Raw genomic sequence first — 24,800 nt, 5'->3', positions numbered from 1 at the left:
ACCGAGGGACCCTCCCCCATCCAGGCCGTACAGCTATTTCTTAATAAGCTCCAAGAAGTGTCAAGTACAGGTCTAAACTCTTTAATTACTACTTCATGTAATACTCAAAAGAGCTCCAAGAAAAAAAAATTTTTTTTTAAAAGAGCTCCTAGAGGGAGTTCTTGGTTGGCAGGACAAGGACAAGACCACAAGTCTGACATCAGAGCCCGTCTTCCTAACCATAACACTGTAAAATAAGCCAAAATGCTACCAGACTGGTAAAGATTTCCTTAACAGCATCCAGAGCTGAGACAAGGATGCAGGCAGCCTATGCAAACAGCTGGGTGGAACAGAAACCGGTACAACGATTCCAAAAAGCAGCTTGGCAGGATGCATGAAAAGCCTTGAAAAGGCTCAAACCTTTCAACCTACTTAGACAACTGAGCTGGGAAAATAATAAAAAATGCAAGATTTCAAACACGAATATTCAACACAGTGTTATTTAAATAATAGGTGCTAGAATAAGCAAAAGATTCAGAAATAGGGACTGGCTAGTGGACATATATTAGCATATTAGATGAAATAGTATGTAGCCCATGAAAATATTTTACAGCAACATGCTATTATCTTAAATAGGGACATATACAAAACAGTACATCAATAAAAAGAATTACATCTGCATAAAAAATAAAATGGTATCAATTATCTCCAGATTATAGGATAATGGGTGACTTGTTTTAGTTACGTGTTTTTGAATTTTCAAAGTTTTTTAAAAAATAATTTGCTGTGTAACCATGTTAGAAGTACTTTCCTAGTCAACATTCCTTTATACTTCCAGATGTATATTGCTGTAGTTGAATTAGAAGATCTGAATAGGCTCTTGCAACAAGATTTCCTGGATTTTGTTTAGACCACTCTGAGACGTCTGACTCTATCCTTGCTCAAACTTTTTTCCCTGCTCCTAGAGTTTTCAGTAGAGGATAGCACCAATGGCCACTGGAAAGAACACATGATTTATTAAAGACAATTTGTCATCACCAGCATTGATTCAAGAAAAAAAAAAAAGAAAACACAAAAGCAGACTAACATTCCCACCCTCTGGAGTGAGGCCTGCTAAACTCATACAGCCTAATCTGTAGAAGTGTCTGAAGTCCGGGGGACAGTTTCTCAAGTAGGAAGCCTTGGGCACTGTGGCTCTCTTGGGCCCTTCCTTGAGGAATGGGGGACAGGGAATAGTCAAGGGCAGGTCCTTCCCTTAGGCAGTATCCTACTGGGAAGCTCATCCTAACTAGAACATGGTCCCTATGATCTTGACCTTCATCCCAAGATCAAGGAGAGGGCACTGGACACAGGTCTGCCACTGAGGCAAACTAGGTACAGTGATTCAAGTAGTACAGCCCAGGGAAGGAAGGAAGGTGAACAGGCAAGAGGGGATGCATAGCTGTCCTGGGCAGTGTCTGCTGGGTCCCAGGCCAGGGCCCAGGCCTGAGTCTGTGAAGAGATCAAAGTTGGGGCTGAACCACCAGCTGACAAGCCCTGGGAGGAGGGTGGGTCAGGCTGGGGAAAGCAGTGTGTGTCTCTGCCCCATCACAGGGGTCTCAGGGTATGGCAAGCATACCAGTTGTCTTCTCTCTACCCTTCCACTCACATCCAGTATAGAATTTAGAACCCTCCCAGCCAGAACCTGTAGAAACCCAGAAAAGTCCCAGAGGCAAGAGGAGAGGATGCTGGCTCTGACCTTCAGAAATCAGGACGACACTGTCTCCAGCTCTACCTTCTGTGCACCAGCCCCAAGCCTAAATTAAGCACTTGCTAATCTGTAATAAATAATCAAGAGTCTGAATAAATAGTTACTATCTCCCCCAAATACTGAGTATCAAGAGAAGTATCAGCAAAAAAGGCAAGTGCATAAAGTTCCAGCAGAATCCAAGGTAGAGCATTTGCTGGGGTAAGCCGTTTCTGGTCCACAGCTGGGCCTGGCTGCCTGATTTAGGAAAGCTTTGAAGCAAGAGGACTCCCACAGCTTTGTTCCTGCTGGCCAGTCTAGGGAGGCTAAGGGCCCCTGCTACAGTACCTGCCCTTCCAGGCCAAAATCACCTGCCTCCTCACAAAAGAAGGGAGGGAGTATGGTGGGCATAAGTACCACTCCTCCCACAGCCCAGCCCCAGGAGTAGCCAGCTGCTCCTGTTCAGAGTTCACCTGCCCAAAATTCTGGGAACAGCCAAAGCAGGTGACTAGAAGAGAAGGGTGAGTACCTCCTTCAGCCTGCTTAGGAGATGACAGGACACACAATGGAGCAGAGACAAGGCCCTCATGGCACAAACAGGATTCAGGACCTTTGAGCTCAGCTATAACAGGCACAAACAGGATTCCACTTACCCTTTTTGGGACTCACTACCCTGCACTGGGACCTGGAAGCCAAGGGAGTGACAATTCTTAGGAAGCACTTGGATCCCAACCCTTGGAATAGAATTACCTTTTCTATTCCCTTGGAGTACAGACAATCCCCAAAGAGAGAAGGGCCTCAGGGTGGACTCTGGAGAGAGACTTATCTCCCTCTTCATTCCTCAGCAGCTTCTGGTTTCCAAGATTTCTATTGTGGGGAACAAGTTAAGGGACCTCTAGAGAGGCACTATGGATTTCCTCCCATTTAGAAGGACCAGGGAGCCTAGGACTGGGAGATAGGAACAAGATGCAAAGGCCAAGGTTGACCTCCTGAGGCTTTGCTGAGCAAGACTCTTCCACAATCTGTCTTACAGGTTGACGGGAACAGAGAGGGAAGGAGGGGAAGAGGCTCAGGATAAGGCACCCCAAGAGAAAAGGGCAGAGGGAAAGCAATGGAGAGGAACATACCAGAGTAAGAGTTATTCACACCCTCGGTGAAAGAGGCAGAGGGAAAAGAGAGGGAACCAGAGATAGAGAGGTAGAGAGACAGACCTAGAGGGATTCAAAGATACCCTTACATACCCACTGACTGACAGACAAGACAGAAAAGCTGCTGAGACACCTGTGGAATTCAGAGGTACATCTAAGCCAACCTACAACCAGGCATGTACACTCAGTGGAAGAGAGATGGATGGCATGACCTCAGCCTGTCAGCCTCTTGGCTCCTTCATAGTGTCACTTTCCCCATGGAGAAGGATAAGCACCAATGCTCAGATGAAGTGGAATCTGAGCCATCTGCCCAGCTTCTTCACCACTCCCCCTTACCAGACTCCAGGGGAAGATGAGAAGCAGGAAAGGAGAAAGGGAGCCACAACAGAGGCAGGAAGGGACCCTTGCCAGTCTCCCAGTCCCCTTAAGCTGTCCTCAGTCCTGGGAAACAGAACTTCATGAGTTCCAACCTTGCTCAGCAGTCTGGGCAGAGGGCCCCAGGGATGAAGAGCAGGGAGGAAGACAGGGCTTGGTGGTTAGGGAATAACAGCACAGTGTGCCCCCAATGGGAGCGGCCTAGGTCAAGGGAGCCAGGGTGAGAAGGCCTGGAGTATGGCCAATTCTGCAGCTTCCCGTCCGGCTGGGGATCCCACAGGCTTCTGCACATCTCAGAAGTAAGGGCACAGGGGTCGGGTGGCTTCTCTCCCAAACCTGGGTCTCCTGTCACGAGGCTACTTTGAGTCTTGGAGTTCCTTGGCTTTCTGTAAGATCTGGCAGACATCTGTGATGGGGTAATCCTAGACATAAGAAAGGCCAACAATAATATACATTTTGTTAGAATAGAAAAAGTGTGATGATGGTGGGGTGGGTGGGTGGATGGGGACCTAATAAAACAGAAGTAACATTTTGGCCCTGGCATTACAAGAACACAGGCAGTGTTAGGTCTCCAAGTCTTAGAATTCATATATAACGGTACACTATGTAATGTAGAGTCTATGTAGTATAGTAAGTTTACATTTGAAAATATCAGGATATTGCTATTAAGCTTTGGGGAAGTAGTGGGGAGGGCTTTATTTTCGCCTCTGCTTGGGCCAGGCAGCAGATGAGAAGCACTGGTATCTAGGGAACTTGTAAGGGCTTGTGGATAGAATTAAAAATATAGTTAATACCAATTAAGTATAATTAAAACCTTATACTTTAAAAAAAAAAAAAGAAAGAAAGAAAGGCCAACAATATGCCTGTGAAGTAACCTGACTCTTTGCCACCTTTGTCATATCCCTGCCTTTCCACAGGGGCCTTCACTGTGCTGGGACTCTCAGACTCAAGGACAGGGACCACGGATACCAGATACCCTGTGTTGCTGCCCAAAGTCCTGAGGTAGCTAATGCTACATCCACTGCAGTACTAACTTAACCAACCCAACCAGTGCCACCCAAAGGGTCATAGCTGGTTCCTTAGGACCAGACCCTATCCAACCTCACCTCTCCCCAGCCGCTGCCCTCAAAACCTGAGTTCCATTCATAATGAGCCTGGTACTGTGTCAAACACCATCCATGTATTACCTCACTGAATTATCACAACAGTTCTACGATTTACTTGATTTAGACAACGAAGTTATTAAAAACCAACCCTAGGCCAGGAGTTGATGAAGAAACGGAGGTCTAGAGAGGTTGGTACTTGTCTCAGGTCATATGACTAGTATAGCAGCACAAAGACACAAATTCAAAGCTGCCCGACCCTTGTGTCCATGTTCTTAACCACAAGGCTCCACCCTCTCCTTTCTAAGTCCCTCCATCCCTGAGCATGATTATGGTGAGCATTACCAGGGTGCCCGCTGTGCTAGAGGTACACTTAACTTCTGGAAAGCACTTAGTTTAGAGAGGCCAAGTCATTCACTAAAGGCAATACAACACTCAAGGACAGTGGCAGAGCCAATATTCAAACCCAGCTCTGCCTCAAGGATTTGGATTCCTGCTGCACTCTACACTTTACTGTTCCTGACCCTAGCCTGTCACAGCAGCAGGAACAGGGTGGGTGCCTGAATAAAGACAGAGCTTGCCCCTCCAAACTTCTATTACCTGCAGGAGCCGCATGTTTACAGTAAAGTCCCCTTCCAGCAACTGCTCCCGGATCAGTCTAAGAAACACAAACAGCAAAAGCTCTAGAACCCTGGGCCACTCTAAAGATGAAGGCACAGCTAAGCCCCTTCCCACTCCTTCCTTTACCACCCACAGTGAGTTTGCTTTAAAGTTCTCTCAGAGGCTCATTCCAGCTCTGTGAGAGGAACCCCCTACTCTCCTGAGGGCAGAGTTCCTCCCTTTTATTTATTCCAGTGCCTGGCCAGATGAGCAGACATCTAATCAAGCCCACACTCACATGAGCATGGCACAGCAGACAAGGAGCAGGAAGTCAAAGCGGTTGTCATCAGCGAAGAGGGAGTCCCAGATCCGGATGACATCAGGCAGCAAGAACTCCTGGGATAACAGCAGTGTCAGCCAGCGGAAGGCGAAGAACTGGGGCTTGATATTCTGCTCTTGCTGAGGAAAGAGGGATATGGGGTGGTGTGCCATGTGCGTTTGTTGTTTGCCACCGACTATCACACAGCCTATTAGAAATGAATTCAGATGACCATTAGCACCAAGACCCACAACCTAATGTCAAGGTGTCAGCACGGCAGGTGGGAGTACCAGGTATGCTATATGGAGGTGAGGGTGGAGAGCCTTCTGGTTAAGTTACTGCTTGGCACCAGTTAATGTTATCAGACCTCCCAATTTTACAAGAGAAGCCAGAAATTCAGATGTTTATATAAACTCTCCAGATTTATAAATGATGGCTTAAACTCCTTTAAAATGCTGAGAGATTTATGACCTTGGATTTATGAGCATCCATAGTGACCATTAACAGGCACTAAACTACAAACCTAGTTTCGTGCTTTATTTAGCATGTTACACATATTACCTCACTTATTTAATCCATTACCACAACAGCTATGAGGCAGTTATTACCATTTTAGAGATAAGCCCTCTGAGCAGTATTAAGTTGAAAAGCATGTTCGAAACTGCATAAACATGACTATCCGTTTAAAATGATAAAATTTCATCTATATTTTCATTTTCTAAAAACTGTTTTTTAATATACATAAATAAGATTTCTTCTTATTACTGAACTACTTTCTGAAATAAACATGAATGCCACTGCAATATTTTAAAATTATTTTTAAATTTTAAAATGAAGTTAATACTTCTTACCAAGAGGATCACTAACTGCCTTAACTAACTTAGTCTATGGTAGATGCCCTACACTGTGCCTGGCACACAGTGAGCTTTCAGTAACATATCAACTTTCCCTTCCTCTGCCAGCCTGCTGGATTCCCCCAATAGGCTGCCTCAGTCAACCAGTCTCACCTCCGCAGGTTGCACAGTGTTCCCAGTCAAGCAACAGTACTTTCAACCCCCATACCTCAACCTAGGTCTCAGATACACAGGAAGCCCACAGTCCTCTCCATTTTCCGTCTGTCTGCCCTGGCCCTTGTGGTCCTGGGGTTCCTCACCAGTTTCAGGTAGAGCTCTATGTCCTTCTCCTTCAATGTGGAGTACACCTTTTCCATCTTGTAGGTAATGCCACATTGCGAGTCATCCAAACTCTTAATGAAGTTGTCCCGGATTTCAGCCATAAGGTTGGTGAAGCAGAAAAAGGTGTCTGCCTCAGCATGCTCTGGGGAAGATGGGCAAGATATGGGTAGAGGCAAGGGAATGGTGTCCTCTTAAGTCATACTCCCCAAATGTAATTTTCCCCTCCCCTCTGAGCCTCACCAAGTCACCCCTACCTTTATGGTTAAGCTCAGTCCTTCTGTCCTTAACCACTCTCCACCCTCAAAGTAAGCCACTGCCTTTTTCTCCTCACATCCTCTTCTAACACTCTATGCATCCATTTAGCAGTTCGTTACATGCTCTCCTGACAACATTTTTTGAAATCATAACTTAAATCCTTTCTATCATTCAGCTTCCTATGTATACATCTCATTTCTTCAACCAGATTTTAAGTTACAAACATCAAGAGATCAGTAAACATCTAACATTATGGAAATTCAGAACCAGAAAGGATGTTAGAGATGATCCAGGCCAACCCCCTCATCTGACAGAAGGGAAGTGGAGGCCCAGAGAGAGGAAGAGCTGTACGACCTGATAAAACTCATTAACCCGCCTTCTTCAGGCTATTAGTCCAGGGAGCCAGCAATGAGAGATGGGGATGGCCAAGAGCCTTTTTACCTTTCCACTCACTGTTGGGGTCAGTGGCAAACGTATAGTAGAGGGGGCCCACGATCTCGTTCATGCCCTGCACATACGCAATGCCGGGGTTGAGCTTGGCGTAGATGAACAGGATCCGCTCTACCACCTCCCAGTGGGCCTCACAGCCGTTGGGCAGCACCTCGTACTCATTCAAGGATGACGGTGCAGCATTCTTGTGTGGGGAGCTCATCTGGGGGAGAAGAGGATTAGCCCGTTAAGAAGGTTGGGTGGACACTTCCCCTATCTACATGAGACATGACTCCCAGGGGTGTGGACCTTGCTGGCAACGTGGGACAGAAATCCTAGAATGAGCTGAGACTCAGCATCAAGGGATTGAGAAAACCCTCTTGACCAAAAGGGGGAAGAGCGAAATGAGACAAAATAAAGTGTCAATGGATGAGAGATTCCAAACAGAGTCGAGAGGTTATTCTGGAGGTTATTCTTAAACATTAAGTAGGTATCACTTATCCAAGATGTAATGGAGAGGCTGGAGGGAATTGCCTGAAAATGCAGAGCTGTGTTCCCGTAGCCATGTCTCTTGAAGATGACTATATAACAATACAGCTTTCACAACGTGACTGTGTGCTTGTGAAAACCTTGTGTCTGATGCTCCTTTTATCTACCTTATTGACAGACGAGTAAAACATATGGAATAAAAATAAATAATAGAGGGAACAAATGTTAAAAAATATAGAGGGAACAAATGTTAAAAAAAATTTAGATTGAAATGCTAGTGATCAATGAAAGGGAGGGGTAAGGGGTATGGTATGTAAGAATTTTTTCTTGTTTTCTTTTTATTTCTTTTTCTGAATAGATCCAAATGTTCCAAGAAATGATCATGATTATGAATATGCAACTATGTGATGATATCGTGAATTACTGATTATATATGTAGAACAGAATGATCAAAAGTTAAGAATGTTTGTGTTTGTTTGTTGTTATATTTTTTTTAATTAAAAAATTAATTAAAAGAATAAAAAAAGAAGGTGGGGTGGCACTACCAACAATATGTTCCTGCCAAAAATGTTTACTATTAAATCTAGACTTAACTTCCTGCTTAGAGGAAAGAGGATATAGGGGAACATGTCAAACACCACCCCTAAGGAAAGAAGTAGACAAATGCAGAATGTGGGACCTTCTTCAAGACAACTGGACTAAATCTAATTCAAGGTGATAAAAGTCAGAATAGTGGTTACCTCTGAAGTGAGGGGTACTGACAGGGAAGGGACATAAGGCATTTTCTACATAACAAATGATCTGTATCTTGATCTGGGTGGTGGGTGCACAGACATGCACGTAAGAAAAATATTATCTCGTTGTATTCTTAAGACTTGTGCATTTTACTACATGTAAATTATATTTCAATTATTTAAAAAAAAAAAAAACTTTAAACCTTGACAAAAGACAAGATTCTTCAAAACATCAAATGTGGTAGGGAAAAAAAGCAGGGGCCTGGTCCAGATCAAGAGACTAAAGAAATGGCACATCCCAATGTAAGGTATAAATCTTGACTGGAGACTGATTTCAAAGTAAAAGAATGAAAGATATTCTTGGGACAACTGAGGAAATTTGAATATGGACTGGCTATTAGGTGATATTATAGAATTATTGTTAATCTTCCTAGATGTAGTGGTGTTAAGTAGGAGAATGTCCTAATTCCCAGGAGATGCCTGAAGTACTTGGAGGTGAAGGATTGGGGCATCTGCAACTTACTATCTCTATACAAAGCAACATGGCAAAATATTACATGTTTCATGTAGGTGGAAAGCATATAGGTGTGCACCGTACTGTTCTTTCAACTTTTCTGAATGTTGAAAGGTTGGGAGATGCATAGAGATGGTGATCCCTGTCAAAGATTCAGGCAACAAAGCAGGGGCCCACATCAGCTACCTGTCAAGACCCCTAAAGACCCCTAAAGGATACAGTAGCCCACGACAAACTCGGGGATCTGTCCTGTAACTACCTGTCGAAGAGTACATTGAAAACTATTGCTTTTTCTTTATTTGCTTTGTATATATGCTATATGGTACAATTAAAAAATTTTTTTAATAAAAGACTCCTTATGGAGCATTGTAAAATTTCAAAGACCTGGGCTCCATCCTAGGCCTACTCAATCAGAAGCTCCTGGGCTGACCTTATATAGATTATGAGAGGCAAACCAAGGCAGATATGGTGTATGAAGCCGTCAGATATGGTGTATGAAGCCATCCTGGAAGGGCAGGGTCCTGAGAACATTAAATGCCCTTCCTCATAATGCATATGCACACACAGACACATACATGTGTACGTGTGTGTATACACAAACACACAGCTAACGTTACCAAGGGTTTTCCATGATGTAAGACAACTCTCCATAAGTATTCCTCCATTTAATCCTCTCAAAAGCCTACAACAACCCCTCAACATCATTTTTGAGAATAGGAAACTCGAAAATATTCAGGTCATTCATCAAATGTCTTGCTTAAGTGGTAGAACTGGGACTTGAACCTAGACTGTCTGAGTCCAGATCTAATGTCCAGGCCTCTAGGCCAGGTTGCCTCTCAAAAATGGCCAATACTTTCCAACTTTCCAGGAATCTGCACAGCCATGACCTCATTTCATCCTCCTGGCAATTCAAAAGGCAGACAGGGCAGAGATGATTATGCTCAGTTTAAGGAAAAGGAAACAAAAGCTTCAGAAGGACAGTCTAGTATTCCTTGCACAGAGTCATAAAGATGGTCAACTGTAACAATTCAAATCTCACAACCATAGGTCCAGAAGGTCTAGGAATGAAGCTTTTGGTTGAGTTCCCTGCCACCATGACCAGGCCCAAAACCTAAACTGGGTGAGAGCTCAGCTGTCAGACTACAAATAATAAAATAAAATAAATGACAGGAGGCAGGTAACTACCTGGTCCTTTAGTCAGGAAATCAGCAGCCAAGCAAGAGGGCTATCCACCAAATGAACTATGTAGTTACTTAATCAAGCACTCTGTACATCACAGCATTCTGCTGGACGCCCAACTCTGTCACAGGCACATAGAACACTGTCCACAGGTAAGCTGAAACTGTGCCCCTGTCACACCTGTAGAGACCCACGGCTGCTCTCCTAGATACACAGAGCCTTGATCAAAGTCATTTCAATAAGGAAAAAAAGCTTTTATATAGTAGCGTCTATCTCTAGCTTGCTGGGGAATACAGAGAATGATTTTCCACTGTTGGAGGACAGTAAAAAGTTTTGGAGAACAAGCCACAGTTCCAGATACAAAAGCAGGATTGAATTAAGGAAAAATACACTTGTTGGGCTATTAGCAGCTTCTCAGTTACAGGAATCTGTTAGAAGATAGAAGAGTCCAAACACCCAGCATGCCTTGACCAGCAGTGTTCTCAGTTGCTTAAAAATGTACCCAGGCCAGAAACCCAGATTTCACCTTTGACTTGACTGTCTTCTTCACCATCCACCCCTATATCTGATCAACAAGTCTTGTCAATTCCACCTCCTAAATCTCTCAGTTCTATCCCCTCTCCACCCCAGCCCAGCCAACATCATATCTTGCCTGGATGACTGCAATAACCTCCCAAGTGGTCTCTCCACTTCCATTCCTGCCCCCTCTAAGCCAAATCTACACATCTAAAGCAATCTCTTACAAAAGCAGATCAAATCACAACATCACTCGCTTAGAATGCTTCAACAACTCCCTATCCCTCAGGATAAAGGTCCCACACAGCCTCACCACCAGGGACCTCTCCATCTTCCAGCAACCCTCTCCTCAACCACCACTCCCTGCCTCTCAGACATACTTAACTCCCTGACTCCCTGAACACACCACACTCACTCTTGCCTGTGGACTTTCCTATCTGGAAATGTTCTTTCCTCTTCATCCTTCAAATCTCAGCTTACATGTCACTTCCTCAGGATGTCTTCCTGATACCTAGACCAGGTCAGCCCCCACCCCCCACCCCCATTATTACCACCATCATACATTCTCACCATATTTGTAATTACTTTTTCAAGAGCCATCTTCACCAAAAAACTAGAAACCAGGTCACTCACTGCTGTTCACTGTAACACAGGGCCCAGGACCCAGCTGGAGCGTAATGGAAGTTTGCTATGTGACTCTCTTTCAGAAAAAGCCCTAAAGGAGGATCTGGGAGGACCAAGGTTACTTTTAGGCAACTGTCCAGGATATATGGTCATGGGCCTTGTACCCATGGCCATTGGTCTGAAGGAGACAAGAAGGAAAAGGCTATCACAGGTAGTCCCTACGGCCCTAGGTTGGCTCTCACATTTGTGACCCCACTCCGGTTCCGGGCTACTGTCTGGGATTTCAGCGTTGTCTGTTCCACCCGTTTACGAAGGGTCTCAAACTCATTCTGGGGGTCCAAGATGAGGAGGCAGGGGTAATCAGTGGCCCTCTGGAAGAAGGATATGTCTGGGCACAGCCTTCTGTGAGGAAGAGAAGAAGGGAGCACCTTATTCAGGGTGGGAAATTTCGCCATTCCATAGCACCCTGCTGCTGGGAAACCCCATGCATTGTGAAGGTGTTTTTTGTTTATAATTAATAACATCTTATTTAAAGAACAATAAATAAATATATATATTAAAAGCAATATAATCATTATTTATGTGTGTACACACACACCCCTTTAAGGGATAAAGGAGGATCTGGCATGGGCTGGCACAGAATCCACACCACTCACTTTTTTTGCCAGCCCCATGTTCTCAGGCCCATCATCAATGGGGCCTGGACCCAACTACAAGGACAACACACAAACAGCTGCCAACAGCCAGCCCACATGGGCCTGGACTGGAAAAACAAAGAACAGATCTGGGAAGCACCCCAGAAGTCCCATGGGCCAGCTCCTAGGTCCCAGGTTACCGGACATCTTTGTCAATCTGCAGCAGCACCTCGTTGTCCTTGAAGTACGTGTTCCATCGGCTGTCGGGGTTGGGGTTGAGTGGCTAGGGGGAGAAAAGAAGCTGTTCCATCCTGGGCCCAGCTGGGACCCCAGGGGAAGACACTAGCTTGGAGGCCTCAGCAGTAGACTCATACCAACAATCCTACCAGCAACCCAGTTGGTACTCTGAGAAAGCCTGGGAGCTACTCAGAGGCAGCAAAGGCCTCCCCACAGCCTTCCAAATCATGTTCAAACTCCACAGCTAGCATCTGAGCCCTGCAGTCTGCTCTGAGTATATGCCTGCTTGGCAGGGACTCTGTTCTTTCTGCTCACTGTGGTAGCTCTAGAACTCAGCTCAATGACTGCTTGCTGAATAAATGAATTACTGTTGTATCTTTAGAGCTCTTCAAATCTAATTCATCAGTCCTTTGAGATGCCACTTCAGCTCCACTTTCTCCACAATGAAGCAGACAGGGAGGAGCTCAGAATGCTCCACCAGGCCACAGAAAGGCAGTTTATCCTCACTCCTACCCTACTCTGACTTTTCCTCAACTACAAAATCATAGTACCTTCCTCACAGAACTGGGATGAGGATAAAGGGAGAACATGGAAAGCACGTGGCATAGTGCTGCACACACAGCACACCACAGACACCAACTATCATTTATATCTGTGACTGAGCCAGGGCAGCTGCAGTTTGGCCAGGCCTGGGGAGAAAAGGGGAAAGACAGTGATCTTCAGGGGTTGAGTAGCTAAACAAAAAAGGAGGTACTGGAGGATCTGAGGGTACCAAAGCCAGGCTAAAGCTGTCCTCTGGGGAGGAGGACCTTAGCTGGTGCAAAGCCTCTACCCCTCCCTACCCTGTATCCTCAGTCCCTGCTGCCAACCTCTACTCACATGGTCCTCAAAGGTCACATCCTCCCTGGACACTCCCATGTTAGCCTTGGCAATGCCAGGCTGGATAATCATTTCCCTCAGGAACTGAGAATACAGCTCCCTGCAGAAAAGAACAGGGAGAGAGGAATGATTCCCAAAAGTCCTGCCCAGGTAGTCCAAAGAAGCAACAGAAAGCAGAACAGTCTCAGCACCAGTTGCTCCATCTGATCAGAATGTTCTCTCACCATCACCCTTTCTCAGGCTCTTACCTCTGCTTGGCCAGGATGGAGGTCCATGAGGCTCTCTCCAAGGGGAGGTAGTTCAAGAGAATCTGCACAAAGGAAGAGGAGTAAGGCTCTGGCAACTCCCACCCGAACCTCAATCGTGAGGAGGGGTAGAGACTGACAGGCCTTGAGAAGAACGTCTGATAAGGTCCAGAGAAAGACAGGATGGGCTGATGAGACCCAGGAACAAGGGAGAGTCTCCCCTTTCCTCCCCATTGCCTCCTCCTTTATCCCAAACCAGCCCTTTCCTCTGCTTTCCCTCACACAGATACTTCCAAATGATGATACAACCCCTTGCTCAAAGGGGACGGAAATCAGAACACTGAACTTCCACTCCCATCTCAACTAATAGCTTTGGGCAAACTACAGCCTTTGTTTTGCCCCAATAAGCATCACTACAACTGCACTGTGCAGACCAGAAAGCAGAGGGCTTCACCGACATTAGAAAGTGTACCATCCCCAGGGGATCTTGGAGGATGCCAAGAGAAACAGAAAATCCATAACTGCCCAGAAAGCTTCCTCAGGCAAGCAAGGAAAGGTGCAAGTCAGGAAGAAGGGGCTGGGGGTGGGGGCAGCCCATGCAGGTACCCAGGGACTCTAAGCAGAGCATAAGCCCCACCCCAAGCACACCCACCTTCCAGCAGAGGCACCGCAGTCCGCCCTCACAGGGGATGCCTGTGGACACAGCAGGCAAAGGTCACGCCCCAGGCCAGAGTCCCCAAACCCCCCAGTCCTCTACCTCGGGAGCCAGGTGGCAGGGAGTGGAATTGACAAGAAGTACATTTTCAAGAATTATTTTCCAACAAAAATATTACTAGACTGGATGCTGACCCTGTGGGTATTTGTTCTCTATGGTTTTAGCCCCCAGCCGAGCAGGCCCTCTGGAATGTTCTTTGGAGGATAACACCTTTTCATCCTTAATATTCCCTCCTCAGAGCAGTCTTTTCAACTATCATCTCTTAGCAATCAAAGTCAGGTTCCTGGTTATAAACCATAACGGCCCCATGACTTCTCCTTCATAGTATCCACCACAACTGGAACTGTATAATTTGTGTATTTAACCACTATAACCTCTACCACCAGTTAAGTCCCAGAAAGACAGAAGCACATTTGTCTTACATTCCCAATGCCTAGTACAGGACATGGCACACAAAAGGTATTTCATAAGTATTTGTGGACTATAAACTGAGCTATGAATGTTAAGTGCTTCATAGACATTATTTCATTTAACCCTCATCATAACCCCAATAGGTAGGGAACAGGGGCATCGCTGTTCTCACTTTATACATAAGTAAACTTATCTATAAAACACAGAAGAATAAAAGACTCAAACACAGGTCTGTCTAACTCTAGAGTCCGAACTCACTGCCTCGGACTGCCTCCCCTGAGATCTGAGCAGATTCCTCAGTCCCCCACAGATCCCAAGATCCCTCAAGATCTTCAGAAACTCTTCATCAATCCTGAACAGAAAGACAAACTTCTACAATAGTTGCAAGAACTTCACTAGGAATGCTATTGCCATGGTATCCTTAATACCATAAAAGTGAGCTAATGCGTTCACCTCAGAATCTGTATGGGGATTAAAGGAGGCAACTCAAGAATTCCTTGCTGACAAAGTTAAGGGACAGGGCAGTGACAAGAAGCTACAAAGAATACTTTGGGATATTTTTTAAGACAATCAAAAAGCAGGTTTTCTCTATGTTGGCAGGTTAACTATGGCAAGAAGGGCAAAGTTAAATGTTGATGAGGTTCAGCTCCTTCAAGTCAGTGTCCCAAGGCTAAAATTTCACCACTAACCAAAGTTCATTGTTGCTTCAGTTGGCTTTGATTCCAAGTGAGGGAGAAAACCAGGAACCACTCTGGAGCTAAACAAATTCCACAAAACAGGAAGCCTGCTGAGGAATGAAGAAAGACTAGACCTAGGCTCAAAAAAATCTCCTTTCCACTTTTATCCTCACACCCTTTCCAATTACTCTCAGAAATCTGGTACCTCCCTATCTAAAGCCTAGGCCTGTAACCATAACTACTACTTCCCTAGGAATCTCCAAGCTCAGGACAGTCACTAATGGTTCAGCTTTACAGAAGGCTCCATGAGTCTCCAAAGAGTAAGGATGGACCCAGAATGGTAAGATGTGGTACTGGTTGCCTTCCTCCTCCATTGCTGTCCTACAGAAACCTTGAAAACGCAGAGTTTACACTTACCACAAAAACTGAGTTCCCGAAGCTTTTCCAAGGCAATCATGGACTCCTTCAGAACATCCTGGAAATCTGCAATCCTAGAAGTGGGAAGGGAAAGGCAAATGAAGCATACCAATCCCTAAGGCAACAGGCTTAGTGCCCTAGTTTGGGGCCCACAGCTCTCTCACACCACCAGTTTTCAAGCTGCCCCACAGGACACAAAGATAGCAAGCTCAGTCCAGGTCCTCACCAAAGGTAGCTTTAGGGAACTATTGGTGAGTTACTGCCTTTATCACTTCTTCCACTAAACCCAGAGACATAGAATACCAGTGAAGAAACTTGATACATACTCTTGTCTAGAGCTTAAAAAGGATCACCATAAAATTAGACACATTGTCATAATATTTTGCTAGCTGGCATTTCATGCTGGCCAGGCCCAGAATATAGCACCTTACTACAGGAACTCAATGACCTAGGCCCAGGAGTAATATTGACCCGCAGAAAGGGAGCTGTATTATGTGCACGCAGTTCTCATGCTCAAAATGTAGCCATTACAAGACCTGGCCACAGACAAGGACAAAAGGTTTAAAAAACAAACCCTGGAGGAAAACTGAAGAGGGAGCAAAATTTAGCCAATGCTGCAGGATCTGATCAGGGAGGAGGAAACAGACTAGAGAATCCCGGTTTTCTGATGTAAGAAAGGGGAAAGGGGACAGGAATATCTGAAGAGGGTATCGGGGCAGCGGGGTAACAAGGGAGAAAGGGACGAGGGACTGGAAACGAGACCCTGGGCTAAGAAAGACATCAAGGTAGAGGGGAAACAAGGTGCCCGAGTGAGGAGGAGAGAGAAAAGGGGTGACACCGGGAGCAAGGGGTGCCCCCTGGCCCCATCCTTTCTCCTCAGGCCCGCAGGCAGAGAAGCTGGAAGGTGGGCGCCCTAGCCCCTCTGCCTGAGGTCTGGGGGTTCCGGTTCCTGCCAGCACCCATCTCCACCCCACTCCATGGACAGTCGTCGTAGCCCCTTACCGGCTCTTGTGTAGACTCGACATGGTGCTGACTTCCGGATCCCACCGCTGCCTCCACCGCTGCCCCGCCCCCCCCAGGGACACGGGGCACTCCCCAAAAGCCTACCGCCGGAAACGCGGCTACCAGCGCGCGCGTTCCGCCCCGCCCGGCTCACGTGCCGCCTCCTCGTTACCCACCCACCCCCACGCTCCACTGCTGGATGGGGTGGGCGGAGCCACCAAGTGTGAGGAAAGCCGCCTGAGCCCTAGGGCAGACTTGGTGTCCTAGTTAGGGGCAGTCCTTGCGGTGCCCGGGGCCTGAGTTTCTATCTGCGCGATATACCTGACACCCCTGTCCTCTTACTTACACGTGCTTCGCCTGCAATTAACTACTGCGTGATGTCTGATGAATGTCGACCTTCCATGCGATAGGACCCTCTCTGGCCTTGTTCACTACTGAATTCTCAAGATCTTTAACAGGGACCTACCTGCACAGAAGCAGATGGCTCAGTAAATGTTGGAAGGAGGAGGGCAACTCAGTGTTTCCATGATTTGGATTCGTGAACAGTAAAATTTTTCCGTAATTTTACTGTAATTTCAGAACACTTGAACCTAAAAGGGAGAGCCATGATTTCAGAGTCCTTCCCGAGGAAAAGCAGTTGGCAACCTCAAGAATTTTCTGTACATTTATATGTGTATAATTGGCCTTTTTTTTTTTTTTAAGTTTCTCCACAGATGAGTGAAAACGTCATTGGACTATATAATCTACTCCCTGTCCAGCTGTCATGTGCCCACCAGGAGTTCATTATCTTTTATTCACTATTCAACAAACAGTTTGTGCTCCCGCTAGGTGCTAGACACTGAGCTAAACATTATTTCTGTAGAATAAGAAGATTACGTTTCCTTTGTATGAAATAGAAGTGAATATACGGTGATTAAATTGCACAACAGGAAAGGAATATTTTTCCAAATAAAAAGAAAGCCAGGCAACCCTTTAAAATGTTGGTTAGGAAGACAAGGAAAAAATACAAATGTATATTAAGAAAAATACAGGTAGATGGTATTAGGACAGTTGGCTATCATTTGGGAAAAGAATACTTATATTCCTACCTTACAGCCAACATAAAAATAAATTCCATTCTACATATACAATCAGTAATTCTTAATATCATCACATAGATGCATATTCATCATTTCTTAGTACATTTGCATCGATTTAGAAAAAGGAATAGAAAGACAACAGAAAAAGAAATAAAACGATAATAGAGTGAAAAAAAATTAAAAATAAATAAATAAAATAAATTCCAGATGAATTAAAGCTCTACATGGGAAAAATCTGTACTATTAGAAAAAATATATATATATACACAAATGTTATTAACTTTGGAGAAAGAAGATTCTTCCAAGCAAGACACAAATGCCAGAAGCCATAAAAGATAAAGACAGATATATAAGTACCTAAAATTTTCAAGCTCTGAGGGCAAAGAAAAGACAAACATCAATAAGGGACTATATTTGCTTACTTAATATGATAAAAAGTTACTGTCCTTAGCACATAAAGAGCTCTTAAATCAACAAGAAAAAGACATTCTCCTCATAGGGGGGAAAAAGCATTAAATATTTATTAGGTGGCTACTATGTGACAGGTGTTGGAATTTTATCAGGGAACGAAATACATAAAAATCCCTGCTGACATGGTAATATGGGGAGACAAATGTTAAATAAGTTAAATGAACAAATTGAATAGTGTGTCAGCTGGTGATCAATCCTATGGAGAAAAAAGTAAAGCGGGGGGTAAGGGAGCTGCAATTTTCAACAGAGTCAGGAAAACCTCTCTGAGGTGACCACTAAGCAATCACCTGAAGGAAGTAAGACAACAGCAGGCTTACAAGCAGGCACTTCAGAGAGGAAATAAAAATGGCCCACCAAAACCTGAAATGACATAAAACTGGACTAATGAACAAAAGAGTATGAAGTGAGCCCATATACTTACCAAAACACAAATAAACCAAAATTCACAAATGTTGCTGCAATAACGGGATGGAAATAACGGGGTGCTGCAATAACGGGATTTTTCCATTTTTCATATGGAAAAATAATGAAGTGTGACCCCGCTATACAGCATACAAAAAATAAAGCATGACATGAACAATCATATCATACCTATTAAATTGATAAAAATAATCAATATTTATTACATCCTCCATTGGTAGGATGTGGAGAAACAGACCTCTCTTGCACACCTTTAAATATGTGCTTTGAAAATATTTGTAGAATTAGTGAATGGAAAATACTCCTGTGTCAAATGTTTTAAATATATTGTTTTCTTAAACCTTCTGAAAAAACTTAAAGTTTTTTTTCTCCCCCAATTTAAATGGAGTTTAAAGGGAGTTAACTGGTACAGCTTTTTCAGAGGGCAATTCAGTAAGTTCTAATACAATGTTTTATTCTTCCTTTAAAAAATACTTATTTTAAAATAATTATAGTTTTACAGGAAATTGCAAAATACAGAGAAATCTCATGTGCCACCTTCACCCAGTTTCCCTCGTGTGTGTGTGTGTGTGTGTGTGTGTGTGTGTGTGAGTGTGTTTGTGTGCTGTATGGCGGGGTCACATTTCATTCTTTTTCCATGTGAGTGTCCCGTTATTGCAGCAGCATTTGTTGAATTTCTTTTTAGGGGGAAGTGCCTGGACCAAGAATCGAACCAGGGTCTCCTACGTGGAAGGTGAGAATTCTACCACTGAACAACCCTTGCACCTCCTCCTCCATGTTTTTAATACAATTTAAACAGCTCTATTGAGATACAACTGACATTAAATAAGCTATGTATAAAGTGATGTTTTGACATATATATATATATATATATATATATATATATATATATATACACACCCATGAAATCATCATAATTAAATAACGAACATATCCATCATTTCAAGGTTTTCTTTACGGCAGCATTGTGGCTACAATGAAGGGGGAAGGTGGCCAGTACCACACTTTGCCAGTTCTTAATGGACTGCTTGTTTTCTTTTTTTAATATTTTTTTTAATTTTTTTTTTATACATGGGCAGGCACCGGGAACCGAACCCGGGTCCTCTGGCACAACAGGCAAGCGTGCTTGCCTGCTGAGCCACTGTGGCCCACTGCTTGTTTTCTTATTTGAGTTTTGAGAATTCTTTATATATTCTGGATCCCAGTCTATTTAAGATGTGTGATTTGCAAATATTTTCTCCCAGTCTGTGATTTATCTTTTCATTCTCTTAACAGTGTTTTTCCAAAGAGGAGAAGTTCTTAATTTGATGAAGTCCACGATTCTTTTGGTATATATTTTAAAAAATTTTTGCCTAGCCCAAATACATAAAACTTTTCCCCATATTTTCTTTAAGATATTCTAGAGTTTTAGGTTTTACCTTTGGTTCTATATGTCATTTCAAAAATGTTATCCATTTTGAGTTAATTTCTGTATATGGTGCAAGGGATGGAGCAAAGTTCATTTATTTGTATGAGCATCCAATTGTTCTGGCACCATTTATTGAAAACATTTTCTTCTATGTGATGATATTAAGAATTACTGATTATATATGTAGAATGGAATGATATCTTAATGTTTTGTTTGTTTTAATTTTTTTAATTAGTAAGTAAAAAAACATTTTCTTTTCTCTACTCACTTGCCTTTGCGCCTTTGATTTAAAAAAATCCTTTGATCATTTACATGTGGGCTTATTATTTTTTTTTTATCAACCTTTCTTTGATATGTGGTTTCCAGATATTTTCTCCCATTGAGTTGATGGGCTTATTTTTCAACTCTGTTATACTTCAGTGATCTAATTGTCTATCTTTTTGTCCATACAAAACTGTCTTGATTACTGGTGGTTCATCTTAAGTCTTGAAGTCAGGGAGTATTAATCCATTACCTCTATTTTTTTGTTTGTTTGACTTTTCCCAGTCTTTTGCATCTCTGTATGAATTTTCCAATCAGCTTCTCTATTCATGCTGGTATTCTCATTTGAACTGTATTGAATCTATAGATCAATTTGGAAATAAATAATACCTTAACATTTTTTAATAATCTGAACTTTGAACATGATATATCTCTCCATCTAGTTAAGTCTTTTTAAATTTCAATCAGCAGTGTTTGTTTTGTTTTGTTTTAGCACTGATAGCATTTAATGACCCTCCCTTCATGTGGCTTTAAGCCTCCAGGACACAGGCTGCTGCAACATCCTTAATCTTCTCCTCGTTCTTCTGCTGAAGAATTTGCCTTCACCATTACAGGCTGCTTTGGGAACTTTCCCTTCCCAAACTTTGCAGTAGCTCTATCACACCACATCAATGATGGGAGCAGCTCCAGTCTTGTTTTTAGCAGCATCTACTCATGTCTGTTCACTTATTGAGGTCCACAATTTATCAAGGTTGACAGTTGGACAGAAGCTCTGGTTCCTCTTCAAATGAAGTCTCATGCCAACCTTCCCAAAGGAACTTGGGTGTTATTTGTCAAAGTTGATCCTGTGGTGATGCCACAGCATTACCCCGGCCACCACGTGCTTCAGGTGTTTGCCCAAGCGGCAGTAGCCATGGCTCACATGGCCCCGGAGTTTCCAGGTCTTTCTCAATCTAGAAGGCATGTTGGCAGCCAAGAAGAAAGAACTTGCAGCAATGTTTTGTCATTTTCGGTGTGCAGGTCTTCCACATAATTTGTCTGAGTTATCCCTATCTTATATTTTATATGCTATCCTAAATGGTATATTTTTATTTTAATTTCCAGTTGTTCATTACCAGAATACAGAAATAAAATCAATTTTAAAATATTAATCTTGTATTCTGAAAATTTGATAAACTCACATATTAGTTCTAGAAACTTTTTTGTAGATTCCACTGAATTTTTTTATATAGAGGATCATGTCATCTGCAAATAAAAGCAGTTTCACTTCTCCAACCTGGATGGCTTTTATTTATTTTTCTTGCCTTATTCCTGGCTAGAACCTCTAGGACAATGATGAATAGAAGTGATGAGAAAGACAAAGATCCTTGTCTTTCTCATTGTTTTAAGGGGAAAGCATTCCATCTTTTATCATTTTGTGAAGACAGCCACAGGTTTTGAGTAGATGCCTTTTTATCAGGTTTAGGAAACTCCCTTCTATTTCTAGTTTGCTGAGTTTTTAACAATAATGAATTTTGGATTTTGTCAAATGTTTGTGTGTGTGTGTGTTTGCATCTATTGAGATGATAATATATTTTGTCTTTCTTAGTCTGTTAATATAATGAATTCCACTGACTGACTGACTGATTGTATTCGATTCCTGAGATACACTCTACTTGGTCGTGAGGAATTTTCTTTCTGTAAATTATTGGATTCAATTTACTAAAATTTTCCTAAGAATTTTTGCCCGTGTATACACTAGTCTGCAGTTTTATTTTCTTGTCATGTCTTTGTCTGCTTTCCATATCAGAGTAATGCTGGCATAATAGAATGAGTTGAAAAGTTTAACTCTTCTTCAATTTTCAGGAAGGGTTGTCTAGAATTAGTGTATTTATTCCTTTGATTTTAGTATAATTCAGAAGTGAAGCCATTTGGCCCTGGAGTTTTCTTTGTGGGAAGTTTTTAAATACAGCAAACAACTGCTCCTATTTTGTCCAGGACTTTTCCAGTTTTAGCACTGAAAATTCCACATTCTGAAAATCCCCTCAGTCCCAGGAAAACTGGGACAGTTGGTCACCCTATTTTAAACTACAGATTCAATTTCTCTAATAGAATAGGGATATTCAGGATATCTATTTCTTCTTCAAGGAGCTTTTGTAGTTAGTATCTTGTAAGGAATTTATCCGTTTCATCTCTGTTGTCAAAGTTGTTGGCATAAAGTGATACATAGCATTCTCTTTGTAATAACTGTAGAACCTGTAGTGATGTCATCTTTCTTATACCTGTAATCTGTGTCTTCACTCTGGTGGAGGTTTATCATTTTATTGACCTTTTCAAAGAATCAGCTTTTGGTTTCATTGATTTCCTCCGTTGTTTTTCTTTTTCATATTTCATTATTTTTTGTTCTGCTCCTTTTTGTCTTATTTCTTCTGCTTATTTTTTGTTTCATTAGTTCTTTATCTAATTTATTGGATAAAGGTGGAAACTGAAGTCATTGATTTGACACCTTTCTTCTTTTTCTAATATAGGCATTCAGTACTATAAATTACCTTCTAGCACTGTTTTAGATTACTTCCACAAATTTTGATATGTTTCCAATTTCATTCAACTAAAAATACTTTCTAATTTTTATTTTTATTTCTTCTTTAACCTGTGGGTTACTTAAAAGTGTATTATTTCGTTTCCAAAAACTTGGGGATTTTTCAAGATATCTTTCTGTTATCCGTTCTTATTGAATTCCATTGTGATCAGAGAACATAGTTTGTATGATTTGAATAATTTAAAATATATTGAAAAAAATAAAAATGAAATATATTGAGACAGGTTTTATGGCCCAAAATATCGTTTATGTTTGTAAATGTTCCTTATGCACTTGAAAGGAATGTGTATGTACTCTCCTGTTAGAGAGGACATGATTATAGTTCATTGATTAGCAGAGAAGTCTAGGTAGTGCCATCCTGATGGAACTTCCTGGAAATCTTACCTCTGGAACTTGCCAGAAAAATCAGCTGTTGTGCCATAACACAGAACTTGCTGAAAAGCTGCTCTCCAGAACTTGCCAGAAATCAGTCTTTTAAAGTACCGAGAAAACTGTTCACAGGGAAGTGCCTCACCAAAGTCTTCCTCTAAAAATTGCCTGAGCAGAGTGCTGGGAAAAGCTTTTGGCTGCTGGCACAGCAGGAGACAGGCACTGTGGAAGCCTATCTGGGGAGCACACCAGAATCTGAAAGGAATGTTCCTTCTTCCTGCAGAAAAAATACTTAAAGGGCCCAGATCCACTTTCTCAGAGTAGGCAACGCAAAGTGAATTTGGAGCTGAGGGCAATAAATTGATAACTGGAAAAGAAGTTATAGGGCAGTGTGACGGTGGCTCAGTGGCAGAGTTCTCATCTGCTGTGCCAGAGACCCAGGTTCAATTTCTGGTGCCTGTCCACGCAAAAAAAAAAATAAATAAATAAGAAAGAAAGAAAAGAAGTTTTATCTTTTTCCATCCTTTGACTTTTACCCTATTTGTGTCTTTATATTTAAGGTGAGTTTCATATAGGCAGCATTCTTTACCTAATTTGACAATCACTGCCTTTTACATAGTGTTTAGACTCTTGACATTTACGCTGACAATTTTCATCTCCTCCAAAAGAAACCCCATACCTATTGGCTGTCACTCCCTATTCACCACTCCCCCAGCCCTAGGCAACCACTAATCTACTTTGTGTCTCTGTAGATTTGCCTATCCTAGATATATGAATAAAATTAAAATAATCCAATATATGGTCTTTTGTGACTGTTTTCTTTCACTTAGCATAATCTTTTCAAAGTTCATCCATTTTGTAGCATGTATCAGTACTTCATTTTTACTGCCAAATAATATTCTATTGAATGAATATACCATTCTGTACCATGTCCATTCGCTAGTTGGTAGACATTTGACTTGTTTCTACTTTTGGGCTAGTCTGAATACTAGTACTATCAACATCTGAGTACAGATTTGTGTGTGGACATATGTTTCCACTTCTTTGGGGTATATTCTTAGGATTGGAATTGCTCTGTCATATGTTAACTCTATATTTAATTTTTTGAGGAACAAGCTATGTATGAGGGGTCCAATCTCACCATAATGTCACAAACATATTATCTTTTTGATCATATCCATCCTAGCAACTGTGAAGTGATATCTCATGGTCTTAAATTTGCACTTCTCTAACTACTAATGTTATTGAGCATCTTTTCATGTGCTTATTGGCCATTCACATACCTTCTTTGGAGAAATGTATATTCATATACTTTGCCCATTTTTAATTAGGTTATCTTTTCATTTAGTTGTGAGTTCTTTTTATAGTCTACATACTAGTTCTTTTTTATCAGATATAAAATTTGCAAATATTTTCTTCCATTCTGTGAGTTGTTTCACTTTCTTGATGGTGTCCTTTGAAGCACAAAAGATTTAATTTTGATGAAATTCAATTTTTTTTCTTTTGTCCCTTGTGTTTGGGTATCATATCTAAGAAACCATTGCCTAATCCAAGGTCACCAAGACTTACTCCTATATTTTTTCCTAAGAGTTTTATAGTTTTAGCTCTTACATATACAGGCTGTTTTTCCTTTTTCTTTCTTTTTTTTTTAAGGACTAAGGGGATTCTCCTCAAATCGTTAAGAGTGGTCACATCTGGGGAACAGAATGAGTTGGGTTAGGATTTGAAGAGGGACTTTCATTTTTTCTTCCATAAATTTCTGTATTTTTTTTTAAACAATCATGTCTTTGGTAATTTGAAATCATCAGTAGAATTATTTACGACTCAAATC

At 42.3% G+C, this 24,800-nt stretch overlaps 1 protein-coding gene and 1 pseudogene across 7 annotated transcripts; both read right to left on the bottom strand.

Moving 5' to 3' along the window:
- Positions 1-69: 69 nt before the first annotated feature.
- On the bottom strand, positions 70-16,973 carry TBC1D13 (TBC1 domain family member 13). 7 transcript variants are annotated; one of them, XM_077146718.1, is made up of 13 exons: positions 16,384-16,534; positions 15,382-15,455; positions 13,814-13,854; positions 13,165-13,226; positions 12,917-13,016; positions 12,001-12,083; positions 11,408-11,567; positions 7,122-7,332; positions 6,404-6,567; positions 5,230-5,390; positions 4,932-4,989; positions 3,565-3,650; positions 982-1,796 (listed from the first exon to the last, which is right to left on the bottom strand). In XM_077146718.1, the coding sequence occupies exons 1-12, from the start codon at positions 16,404-16,406 to the stop codon at positions 3,585-3,587; spliced, it is 1,203 nt and encodes a 400-aa protein (XP_077002833.1). In that variant the 5' UTR covers positions 16,407-16,534; the 3' UTR covers positions 982-1,796; positions 3,565-3,584. The 7 variants fall into 7 exon arrangements, with proteins under 7 accessions (XP_077002836.1, XP_077002833.1, XP_077002847.1 ...); XM_077146721.1 differs by lacking the exons at positions 982-1,796; positions 4,932-4,989 and adding an exon at positions 70-975; XM_077146732.1 differs by lacking the exon at positions 4,932-4,989.
- A 3,414-nt stretch (positions 16,974-20,387) lies between these two features.
- LOC143660122 (large ribosomal subunit protein uL15 pseudogene) lies at positions 20,388-22,564 on the bottom strand (annotated as a pseudogene).
- Positions 22,565-24,800: the final 2,236 nt, after the last annotated feature.

Source organism: Tamandua tetradactyla, chromosome 2 (genome assembly GCF_023851605.1).
Source record: "Tamandua tetradactyla isolate mTamTet1 chromosome 2, mTamTet1.pri, whole genome shotgun sequence".
In the NCBI taxonomy this organism is placed as follows: domain Eukaryota; kingdom Metazoa; phylum Chordata; class Mammalia; order Pilosa; family Myrmecophagidae; genus Tamandua; species Tamandua tetradactyla.
This window is presented reverse-complemented; position numbering and strand designations above follow the sequence as displayed.

Excerpts from the sequence above, each read along its gene's own strand:
- TBC1D13 (XM_077146694.1), bottom strand. The coding sequence starts at position 16,406 with ATGTCGAGTCTACACAAGAGCCG. Across the intron at positions 12,084-12,916 it reads ATGTGACCTTTGAGGACCAT|CCACTCAACCCCAACCCCGA; the intron begins GTGAGTAGAGGT and ends TTCTCCCCCTAG. Across the intron at positions 11,568-12,000 it reads CAGATTGACAAAGATGTCCG|AAGGCTGTGCCCAGACATAT; the intron begins GTAACCTGGGAC and ends TCTTCCTCACAG.